Source organism: Mirounga leonina, unplaced genomic scaffold, assembly GCF_011800145.1.
Source record: "Mirounga leonina isolate KUSES-001 unplaced genomic scaffold, KU_Mleo_1.0 Mir_197, whole genome shotgun sequence".
Lineage (NCBI taxonomy): Eukaryota > Metazoa > Chordata > Mammalia > Carnivora > Phocidae > Mirounga > Mirounga leonina.
The window spans coordinates 4,416,498-4,428,719 of NW_023270494.1; the positions used below are offsets into that span (position 1 = coordinate 4,416,498).

The window sequence follows — 12,222 nt, forward strand, 5'->3', positions numbered from 1 at the left end:
GTATCTCAGCCCAAGGAGGTCCCACAGGCTCAATAATGGCCCCCAAAGAGATCACATCGTAATCCCTGTAAATGGGACCTAATTTGGAGAGTCTGTGCAGACGGGGATTAAGTGAAGGATCTTGAGCCTGGATTATCAGGGTGGGCCCTAAATGCCATCACGCGCCTCGTGCCTCGTACAGGAGGGAGGCAGAGAGAGGTCTAGGGTACAGACACAGAGAAAGGGATGTAAAGGCAGAGCAGAGAGAAACTTGACGACCCCGCCTTTGAAGGCTGGATGCAGACCCCAGAAGCAAGAAGAGGCCAGGAAAAGACCCTCTCCTGGAGTCTTGCAGGAGGTGCAGCCCCGAGCACACCTCGATCTCAGACCTCCAGCTCTAGAACCTTGAGAGAATGAGCTTCTGTCATTGCAAGCCACCAAATCTGCGCCCATTTGTTCAGGCCCCCCAGGGAACACAGACCCCCATAAACCAGCGAGCCAGTGTCCCCGTCTAACATTTTCTGGTCATCATATTCCATTCGAAAACATTATGTTCCACCAACCACCAACAACCCTTGAGTTCGAACAATGGCGACCAGGGAGAATTTTTTGGTTTATTCATTCAATCTCTTCCCCGATTTTGAAAAAATATTCCTTACTGGTTTTTCTGATTATAAATGTAATATTTGTTCATTGTATTAAATTTAGAAACGAAAGAGAACATATAAAGAAGAAACCCCTTTAATACCACATGGGACTCTCCGGCACCAATTCCCAGCAGGGCAAGCAGGCCCAGGAAAGCCCCACAGACAGGCACGCTGGTGGGAATTCGGGGTAGGCCAGGCCCCCGGCTGGCGGTGGGGGACACGTCCCCCCTGGCCGCCGCCTCCGGGCGCTGAGCTCACAGACTGTGATTTCATTGCCGTAGTTGGTGCAGCTGAGCACAGCTCTGACCCTCGGTTCTTCCCCGGCATAGTTTGGCTCAATGTCCATTCCCCCACCATGCCTAAAAATCCAAGCATTCTGGCCCAAGCAAGGGATCATTTGAAACCAAAAACCTGGCAGCACCAATTGGCTCCAATGAGGCCCGTGTTAGTCATGAGCCAGCTCAGAGGCCAGGCGCAGAAGTGGGGTGAGGCCAGGCCATGGGAGAAGGGGGCAGCCAACCCCCTAGGGCTCACCGAGGCCCGGTCTAGGCACCAGCACTCTCCCTGCCCCGGCGGGAGGGGGGGGGGGTGGGAAGCAACCTTCCAGGCCAGGCCGGACCTGCATCCCCAAAGTTGGTTCCCCGCGTGGCTCCATCCTCCACTGACATGGCTCTGTGGTTACGTAAAACTAGAAGCCTGCCTTAGATTCCTCCGGCATATTAGCATAGTAAATGCAATGAGTAGTCCCTGTGAGGGGGCTGGCTTCCTTCAACCCAGCACTTCCCAAATTGGACCAACACCTGCCATCTGGGGGAGGCAGGACCCCCCCACGGCCACAGCTTTGGGAAACTGCCCCCGCTCCCGGCCACCCCAGCCAGCCCACGTCCTGGGGTTGGCATCGTTGCCCAACAGCCTCTTCCAGACAGTCCTCAAGATGGTATCTCTGTCCTTCACCCCCCCAAAAGATCTGTACCCACCATCTGCATACTCCCATCGATGTCCCCATCCCCAGCGAGGCGCGTGGTACAGGGCGTGGTACAGGGCGAGGAGGAAGAGCTGGAGGACGGCTTTGTCGTTAAAGACATGGCTCAGGCCCCCTCATGAAGCACAGCTGCAAGCCCCCTGCACCCCGTGGGGAGAGGACACACAGCTAAGAGATGTTCCCGGGGTGCCCCGGACTCCCACCACCAGGCCAGGAGGATGATTCCCATGATGTGGGCAGCAGGGGCCCCAGGACCAACGTGGCCTCGTTCCCGGTGTGCCTTCTGAGGAGGGGCCGTGAGGCGGTGGGGGCAGAGGAGCCCGGCTGAAAGGAGGCTTTCTGAGGCTCTGGGCTCAGGCTTTGGGCCCCCGCCCCCATGCAGATACTCGCGAATCCTCCATAATCAGCTCCACGATACGGGGAACTCTCACTCTAAAAAATGACTTTTCCGTTCATTTCCTGCTCATCCCCAGACTCCACCACTCAAGTCTGCTTCCCTGAGTTAAAAATAAAGGCGCTCCATCCTGACCCCCTCCCGCTGACCCTCCCATAGCCGCCTCGGCTACCGTACCTGCCAGGAGAGTGGGCAGCCCGCCCCAGCCCGGCCGCCGGCAGCCTCCCCGAGCGGGGCGGATTCTGGGCCCGGGCGGCTACATTCCTCTCAGGAACCTTCTCTCCACTCTTTATTGTGCAGCAAGTTTCGGCTGTTCCTAAATAAATACAACCCAGCTCCTCTCTGCCCTGGGGACAGCTGCGGGGTTTACTGGTGCTAACAGCCTGGACCGGCCTGTTGCTCTGGGAGTTCTTCCAGGGCAGTGTGGAAGGGAACCAAGACAATGGCGAGAGGCAGCCCAGACGGGGCCCAATTCCGTCACTAACAGGCCTCACGCTCAGCCATCCACCCTGGGCTGCAGCCCGGCCGGAGCCCAAGGCCCCCGACTGTAAGGGGATAGAGGAGTACGGAGGCCAGGCTCTCAGAAGCGTCTGCCCCAGGGCCCCCTGGTTGAAACTTCTCCCGAGAATACTGGAAACTCCCCTGAAGAGCTGGTGTCTTTCACTTCCTGCCAGGAACCCACTAGGTGCCCAGTAAATGCTCGCTGGAAGAACAGTGAATTTGAAGATCCAGCGTGTAGACTCTCCCGACCAGCACTGCCCACCAGAACGTTCTGCGATGACGTAAACGTTCTCTATCTATCGCCTTCAATATGGCAGCCACGTGTGCCTACTGATGCATGGGTGTGCTTCTCCCAACCCCTCCTCCCCAGAGACACTGCATTCTCCATGAATTTCTTCACCAGAAGACAAAGAGAAAAGCTACTTTCCAGCCAACGCAAAAGAAGGCTGACATTTCTATTTTAAACTCGTTCTTTGGCCGACCATCCCAAGCTTGTCCTATCAAGTTCAATTCAACAGTATGTATGGCCTGCTAGCCATGTGTGGTAAGAACATCCAGCCCTGTGGGCAGGAGGACAAAGAAACCCCTGAGGCCAACCTTGGAGATGGACAGGTTGGGTCACAGTTACCCCGGAGAGACAATGCCTTCAGAGATGAGAAGGCGCAGGGCCCATCCTGGAGCTGTGGGCCCGGGAAGGCGGGAGCGCACAGACCAAGGAGGGAGGACGCGGGAGTGAGAGCCTGGAAGGGGGGACGGGTCAGGCTGGGAAGCGTCATGGACACTGTTGTGTGGCTTACTTTAACTTGTGGGGAAAAGGGAACTAAGGGTTCTTTAAGAGCCCATGATCAGGTCTGTTTCGGATAATCACACGGACGGAGCCTGTGGCCCAGTCCTGGGCACGCAGGCGGGTCTTAGTAAATGCCACCGAAGGCCAATGGGAATAGAGCAGCCTCCGTGGGGAGACGGGGTACAGAGGAGGAGGGACACTGATGCCTGCCCAGGCCCAGGCCACGAGGCAGCCCATCCAAGGGTCATCTGAGGGGAGGGGGAGTTGCTAAGATCTTGTGACCTGCCAACCTGAGGGCGCTGGGGGTGGGGCAAAGGTCAAGGACGATGCTGAGATTTCCTGCTTCCTCAAGCAGGACCTGGGCGGATGGCCAGGCTGAGAGCTGAGAGGAACAAAGGAGGAGCAGGTGTCCATGGGTGCGAGGGGCAGCACCAGCGAGGGGTGCCCGTGGGGGCCCCGGGCAGCCGGACTCTGGCTGTGTCTTCCTTGAGCAGCTCCCCAAGGCCCAGGCACACTCTTTCCCTTTGCCCACACGGCCGTGATGATGGCAGCCGGGCTGTGCGTACAGTTGGGCGTCCTGAGCATGAGGCAGACAGCTCACCGGGCCCAGAGCAAGGAAGGGGTGTGCGAGCCCAGACAGAAGGACTGGGGGGGTGAGGCGGGAGCAACTGCAGGGGATCCCATGGGGCACCTGCATTAAGGGCAGAGACACGGTCCAGACAGCAGTGTTTCAGGGAGATCCTCCTGTGGGGAGAGGGTCGTCCGCCCACACGAGCCCAGGGGGATGGTGCATGGGCTTCCTGGGGCTGCTGTGACAAATCACCACAGAGGAAGAGGCTTAAAACAACGGAAGCTGATTCTCTCCCCGTTCTGGAGGCCAAAGTCCAAAATCAAGGTATTGGCAAGGCCCAGCTTCCTCCAGCGGCTTCGGGAAAACCCTTCCTGCATCTTCTAGCTCTGGGTGCTGGCGTCCCCGGGCTTGTGGCCGCCTCACTCCATCTCTGCCTGTGTCCTCACGTGGCCTGCTCCCCTGCTCCCCTTCTTGTAAGGACTCCCGCCGTCGGACTTAGGGCCACCCTAACTCCAGCAGGATCTCATCTCCAGGTCCTTAACTAATCATGCTTCTAAGACCTATTTCCAAGTCAGGCCACTTTCTGAGGTTCTGGGTGAACATGAATTCCGGGGGGATGTTAGTCAACCCCCTACAGCAGGGATGAGGCCACCCATCTCAGAGGTATTTGAAGGAGGAAAAGCAGGACCCAGAACACACCGGATGTCCGGGCAGAAGGAGAGGCTCTGAGGAGCCCCAGAGGGGACGGTCGGGCAGCCGGCTGGGCCGGCCGCGGGAGGTGAGAAGCTGACCGAGGGGAAATGCTGTGTGAGCTGTGGGAACCAGGGCAAAGGTTGGCCAGAGACAGTGGCCCGGAGGCAGCAGCCCAGAGAGGCTGCCCGAGGCACCGCAAGCGGGTGAGCGTGGGAGAACACACTGGAAGGCCACTTGGGAGGTCTGAGTGTGGGCATCCCCTCAGCCCAGACGATCCGCCTGGGGACACACACGTGTGCACGGGGACACATGAGAACGTTTCCAGCAGCGTCTGTAACAGAGGAAACCTTCCATGGACCTCCAACAACAGGCCAGTGGGTAGGTAACTCTGCCTGCCCACACAGAGAAGCCCTCGCCTACGGTCAAAATAAATGAACAAAGCTACACACACCCCGAGTGGATAAATCTCAAAGTCATCCTGTCGCGTGAAAAAGCAAAGAGCAACTACTGGCCGACTCCCCTTGCACACCCGATGTGACGCTGCCGATCCACAGGACGAGGTGCGTGTCGTCCACAGACACGCAACACAGACGTGCCCGGCAGTGACCGGTTCTGAATTCAAACAGGTGGTCACCCTGGTGGGACGGGCATGGAGAGGGTCACCTGGGGGCTCACAGCGCACCTGGAACACCTTATTTCTCAAGAGGGATGGTGGGTGCATGGCTGGCTTATTTTAGTCTTAACAGGTTTTTTTTATATGTCTACCAATTCCGTTTTTTAAAAAAGGGCAGAAAGTGAGTGAGCTCGTCAAAGGCTTGACCGTGGGTGTGGCCTGAGCTGATGGACTGTGGCTTGTACCAGAATCGGCCATTCCCGGCCTCGTCCCAAACACAGCCTCGTGAAGAATCTGAGCTCATGGAGGATGCGCTGGGATAGTCCCTTGCCCTCTGGGAGCACTGGGGGTCTGGAGTCCCGGACACAGGCGACCGGGCCATGTGCGACAAGAGGTCAGGCTGGGGGGAGGGAAGGAAGGGCGGCGGCTCTAAATGGGGATCCTGCGAGGGTCAGAGGGGCGGGCTGAGAGGCTGGGGTTCCAGGGAAAACCCCGCTGGGACCCCGGTCTTAGCTGCAGGATGGCCGGGATTAGAGGAGCCAGGAAGACAAGGAAAGGGTGTCCCGGGGCAAAGCCCGCACAGGCCCCCACAGAGAGGGTTTCGTGTGTCAGCAGGCGGTCCCAAGCAAAACCCAGATCACCAGCTTGCAGCTCTGGGCTTCGGCAAATTATGCCTTAGGCTTCCAAGCGGAGCCATGGCAGGGGCTGCCAAGTGCTGACGGCACAGAACTGGCTGGTCTGAGCACAGGGAAGCAAGGGCCAGAGGAGACTGTCCCCACGGCCCAGGGCGCCAGTCTCCCGAGACCTCAACCCCCGAGCTCAGCAGCCCGTCCCCAGCCCCAGCACAAGGCAAGACCCCTAGACCCAGCCCGGCTGCTGGAAGGGCAGAGAAGCAGACCAGCTGCAGAGGCAAAGGGCCCCAGAGAAAAGTTCCCCAGAAAGACAGGGGCGGCTGGGCAGTCCAGTGGTTAGTGGCCCGGCGCGGCTGCGGGGGGCGGAGCTCTTGCTTAACCACGGATGTGAATCATTCAGCCCCCCTGGAGACCTCCAGCCGGGCGTCACCCTTCCCTTTCCACACCCGGCCCCATCCTGCACCACAAGGGGCCTCAGACACAGCCGTGGGGACATCCCAGCCTATGCATCCACACGCCCCTAATACTGCCACCCCCACTCCCTGCCAGGCGCTGCCCCTCGGCCACCCCACGAGCCTGGGGGTGCCCAGCCCACGGGCAGGTGACACCTCTGACGGATAGCCCTCAGAGAGGTTTGCAATGGCCCCGGAAGTAGGCTCGGGAACATCTGGGTAAGGAATTCTGGGGTAGCCAGAATGATCCGGGGCTGTCTAATTTCACAGCTGCTAGCTACATGTAGACATTATGTGGAAGTTAATTTAAAATACGTTAATTAAGTCATTCTACGCAAGTGATTGAATGAATAAAATAAACTTAATGTATTCTCAGGTGGTCGAGAGTCACGTGGCCCCTACGGCTGGTGTGGAATATTCCCACCATCACAGAAAGCTCTGCAGGGCAGGGCTTGTCTTGGAGGGAGGATATGGGCTCTAGGGGAGGTGAGTCCCTTCATCCTTCATCTCTGGGCCCCAATGTCCTCTTTGGAAAGAGGCCACCCGCATGGACACACAGAGAAAAAGCAGAGAGAAGAGCTCGGCCAAGACCACCACCGAGAGCCCACTTCTGTGACCTGTTCCCCGCTGCGTGTCTGCTCTGTCGCGGGAGCCCCCTCAGTTCTGCAGGGAGCAGCAGTGGTCCGTGGACTGACTGGCCCTGAGCTGCTCAGGGTCAAAGCCACCCGCCACAGGCCACCTGTCCCTCAGCGCCTCAGCAGGGGCGGCCCTACGGCATCCACATCCACCTCTCCCCTCTGTCCTCTGGCCCGCACACGCGGGCCTGCTCCCTGAGCCAGAGCTGCCTCCCTACAGAGAGCCCCCCCGCCACGAGGCCCACCTCCGGCAGAGCTGTGGTCAGTGGGCCTGAAAGCCACCTGAATCAGAGCCATCAAAGACAGGGCCTCCCTGGGCCGCAGGCGAGGGGCCCCGCTCACCCGAGAAGGCCAGGCGGGACGGAGTGCTGGGCCGGAAGAACAGAGGGGGTCACGGCTGAACAAGCCACTTACCTGGGCCAGTGGGGTCGCCGAGCTTCCGGAGACGGTTGCTGGAGGTCCGTGTGACTCCTAAAGACAGGGGCAGAGGGCAAGGGTCACACGAGGCCGCTAGGGGGTGGTTCACACAGGGCACATCCTCACCTCTGCTCCTGCAATGGGCTCCAGGACCAGAAACCAGTTCCTTGTGGGGCCAGCGGCCCTGGTCTTCCCAGGTGACACGCAGACCCAGCAGCTACCCACAAGGACAGCCACTGCCTTCTGGACACCGGCCAAGCCCTTTGCACACATTTCCCACGTAACTCTCACTACTCCATTTCACAGCTGAATTTCAGTGGGATTGAGTAACTTGCCTGAGGCCACACAGCTACTAGGAGTTGAGCCCAGAATGAACCCAAGTCCCATCAACCTCCAGAATCTGGGCTTGGCCGAGTGTGCCCCCCCCCCACCCCGACTGTCTGCAGGATGGTGAGGGTGCTGTCACCCAGTCAGGCACCTGCCACCCCCTGGGATAATGCACGTCTACCTGTACTGTGAATTGAGATGTCCCTGCACCAGAGTCCCTGACCCAGCCCCCTCTGCTCTGGGCCTGGGCAGAGCCGGGCTGGATTTGGGAGGGTGGAGGATGAGCTGTTCTCTCCCACAGCCCCAGGAGGGAACAAGGACGGAGCCCCAGATTAACACGGCCTCGTGTTGCACGCGCACTCTCCCGGCACACACACCCTTGGACCAGTGCGTGCTCCCAGAGAGGCTTACGGCAGGCAAGTCCCGACTCGAGGGGATTTGCGGAGGTGCTAAGCCAAGCAAACCGGGGCTGCCAGGAAGGGGACCCATGGGAGTGGCAGGGGAGCACGACTGCTGCCAGATCCTGCTGCTTCGGAAGCGGGCTGCCTGGGCAACCAAGCCATCCCTTGAAGCTGTAGGGACACCCCATGCTGGCCAGCAGAGGCCCTCCCCGCAGACAGCAAGATGAGCGGAGAAGGGGCCCCGGGTTAACCCAGAAACCTGCCTGCAGCCTCCACCATCTGACACCCACCCAGAACGCTGGGGTCAGAGGTGCTGACTCCTCTCCTGCAGTCCTCCGGAGAGTCTCTTGGAATATTCATTTATTCCCACATCCATTCCACAAACCCACTCCTAAACTATGGGCAACAGGGAGTGGATGCAGCCAGCGCTGTTCCTAGAGGTTCCAGAGCTCCAAGCAGGGCGACCTGCAGACCTGGCCTCATGCCCGGCTCCCCGGGGACACACATGCTCTCCACGTCTGGAGGAAGCTGGATTTAGCAACAGAATGGGTGCGGTGCATCCTGCAGGGTCTAGCATTGACAGATACCTGCCGCTAAGCCTGAGCCTCTTTCCAGGGCTGGGGAGGACCCCAAGATGTGCCCCAAATGTTGAACCCACACACCACAAAACAACGCCGAGAGATGCACGTGGCAGGAGATTCAAGGGCCTGAAGTGACGAGCGAGGCTTTGAGGAGGCAGGGAGGCCCAAGCTGACCCTGGCAGGAGGCCGGGGGGAATGCTGGCCGTCATGACCACTTCCACGTGCCGAGGCCCTAGGACAGTCACGAGCTCGTGTCCATTCCCCACCCACCCCCACCAGGCAGGTGTCACCACTGCCATTTCAGGGCAGGGAGGCTCAGACGTCCCCAGATGCCAAGTTCTCCTACAGAGCCCCCCACCCCACCCCAGCCACACCAGGTCAACTTGACTGCATTCCCAGGTGCCCAGACATTTGGCCAAACGTGGTTTCTGGGGGTGTGTGTCGTGGGGGAGGGTGTTTCTAGATGAGGTTAGCATTTGAATCGATGGACTAAATGCAGCAAGCCGTCCCCCCAGTGTGGTGGGCATGCACGGAACAAAGCAAGGGAGTATGTTCTCGGCCTGGTCGGGACTGGGACACACACCGGGGTGTCCAGCTTGCGGATGGCAGCCCATAGGCATTCCTCAGCCTCCATAACGACATGAGCCCGTTCCCCCACTGGTCTGTTTCTCTGGCGAACCCCAACTGATACAGTGATCTCACCCAGCAGACACACAAGCATCTGTCCTCGGTGCCCACCTACTCTGACGCACATCGGCTCACGGCTGAGCGATGAACACCTTCCCTCCTCAGACGTCCAACCAGAGCACAGGGATTCCAGGCCGGCCCTGCTGGACAGGGAGCCTGGACCACGGCCTCAGGCCTGTGCGGGCAGCTTCTGCCTTGGACTTCTGAAACGGACAGCTCTCTTAAGACCGGGAGAGGGTGGGCCCGAAATGTCTCTGGTGGGCTGCCCAGGGCAGGGAAGGGCGGGAGGGGACAGGCCCTGCTCCCAAAGCTGCTGAGGCATGAGCGAGGGCATCCCCGGCCTCGGCAGGCCTCCCTTCCACGATGGCTGTGACCTCTCTCCACACCCCTGAATGGGAGCTACACTGCATGTAACAACCCATGCAAATCACCATCTCATCATCACCCCCCAATACACACACATACACGAGCCACTCAGGGGTCCCACTGTCCGGCTAAGAGTGGCATCAGTCAGCCACAGCAGTGCCTGTGAATCCAGCGAGTCCCCAGTATGGAAACCGTACGGGGTGAGGAACAGAGAAGGAATGGGCCCAACATTCCTGTGGATTGACTCGCTTCCGGCTGCGACTCCCCCTGGAGAGAGCTGGACACCCACCCGTGCCCCTATCCTGCTTCCGGCAAAGGTAAAAGGGACGAGGTCCCATTCAGGTTCCACACCCCCGCCCCGGGCATCTGGTTTCCAAGCCCCCTTCTGCTCCCCAAACCCGGGGTGGGGCTGGAGTGGCGGCTAGGAGGAAAACAGCATCTGTCTCGGATTTCTTGGGTGGAGTTTTTGTTTTATTTATGCTGTTTGTTTTTCCGATTTCCCAAAACACGCGGCTGGTGCCAGGCAGCCCCTGGCATGGAGAAGATGCTGGGCATGCTGATTCCCGAGCCCGGGAGGTGGTGGCCCACGGCTCCCGCCTTCGCACAACCTCCCCGCCCAGTGCCGCCCACTCGGCCAGGCCTCCGCCTGGGAGGGACCCACGGCCAAGAGCTACTGGAATCCAAGCTCCTTGGACCTCACTCCTCAGGCCCTGCCTCGAGTCCAGCGAAGAGGGAGCCGGAAAGGCCTCCAAGCCATCTAAGGGCTCAGTTGTTCCAGTTGAGAATTGAGTTATTTTTATGTGATTTTAAAATAAAACATATTCTGAAGGAGAGGAGGCGATTTGAAATTTGGCCATCTGGAGTCATCCCCGACCCAACTGCTGGAGTTCCCGGAGGCCCGGGAGGCGGGAAAGCCGGCAGTCCGAGGCGCAGGGTTCAAATCCAGGGTTCGCCAGGCGCTAGCTGCAGCCCCCACCCCCCCGGGAAATGAGGTCTCCGTTCCAGGGTCGGCTGCCCCATCTGTAGCCCGCAGACAGGGCACGGTGCACGCACACGAGTGACCAAGATTAAACGACACCACGCACTGTGGGCACCTGGCACAGCGCCTCGCACGAAGTAAGCACTCGATAAATTATATAATCATTATCATTAGTAGCATATTAATCATAATCATAATAAGTTTAAAATTATTTTTATGCTTATTATTCACCAGCCACATACGCCAGCCTGAACCCAGGGATCTAGAATTAGGAATTCTCAAAGCTTGGCTGCCCCGAGCTGATGCATTTGAACAAAGTGTAAGTTAGTGTAAGATCCAGAGGGAACAGTCACGCTTGGGGGAACTCAGGATCTGGGTGCTCTCCTAGACCCGGGCACCCCAGAAACTCTGAGGCTGGGTGCAAAGGCCGTTTCATAAGCGGTCACAAACTCCAGACCAGTGACACACACCAGTAAAGTGTACCGGGTCGAGCCCCGAGCCCGCGGGACTGAGGCAGAGGGCAGCAGAGGGCAGAAAGGGGGACTCGCCCCTGGCCGGCGTCTCAAACCGAATGAAATCGCAGCATTCCGGAGCAGGAAAGAAGATGCCAGACCAGGAACGGGGGCTCCTTGGTCCTGGAGAGAAAGGTGGCGATCCCGGGCAGGGCTGGGCCAGGTGGGGATCCCGGGCGGCATTTTCCTGGTAGAAAGGGTGTGCCGGGTGGGGGCACGGAGCCACCGTGGCAGCCCGGGGGCAGAGCCCACCTGCAGGCAGCAAAAACCGGTCCGGGGAAACCGCCCGGCGCCCGTGCTGCCCTCCGCCCCGCGGCCCAGCTGCAGCCCCACCCGGCACAGCAGCCGTGCGGCCAGGGGAGCCCCTCGGCCTGTCTCCTGGGCATCCCCCTGTGCGTGCAACCCCCACAGGGGATGCAGGCAGGGGTGCAGTCGGTGTGAAGGCCCTGTATTTCTTCCTTCCGGCCAAGGTTTTATGATGGGACCCAGTAAATTACAAGTTCAAAATGGTTCAACAGGCACTGAGGCATCTCACTAGACTCTCGAGTTCATCCGTTATTATTAGTTATGATTTTAATGACTGCAACACCATGCACAGCGTCAGAGCCACGTCTCTGCCCAGGATCTGGCGGCTGTGCCCAGCCCCTCTGGGGTCGTGCACAGCCGGGACATCCCGACCCAGGGGGAGGGTGACGCCCCCCCCCACACACACATACACATACATGCACCCGGTTCTGCTCTGTGCCAACAACAAATGAGGTCAGGACAGTACCTTCCTCCAATCAAGAAGTCACCATTTTGCAGGAAGAGACACTATGAAAACTTGCACAAACGTCCATTTTCAATAAAGAACAGAAAAGAATCCATTTTCAATTTTTGTCTTCAAACCCCTGAGTTTGAGTCTCTCAGGAAAGAACAGGGAGGTCGCAGCGACCTTGGCTCGGAGCCACCCGCCCCTCCACCTCCGATCCCAGGATGGGGGTCCCGGGACACACAGTCTTCACCCCTCTTTCTCTACGGCACACGTGCCCACAGAAGCTGGGAAGGGCTTCAGCAAAGTCAAGGG

General features: G+C 59.1%; 1 protein-coding gene across 1 annotated transcript in view; it reads right to left on the reverse strand.

The window, feature by feature from the left end:
* The window catches only part of SEPTIN9 (septin 9), a 151,823-nt gene that overhangs the window by 130,175 nt on the left and 9,426 nt on the right, over positions 1 to 12,222 (reverse strand). The window contains exon 2 of the mRNA XM_035025907.1: positions 7,301 to 7,357. Coding sequence (XP_034881798.1) covers positions 7,301 to 7,357 — 57 coding nt within the window. The remainder of the gene's footprint in view (positions 1 to 7,300; positions 7,358 to 12,222) is intronic.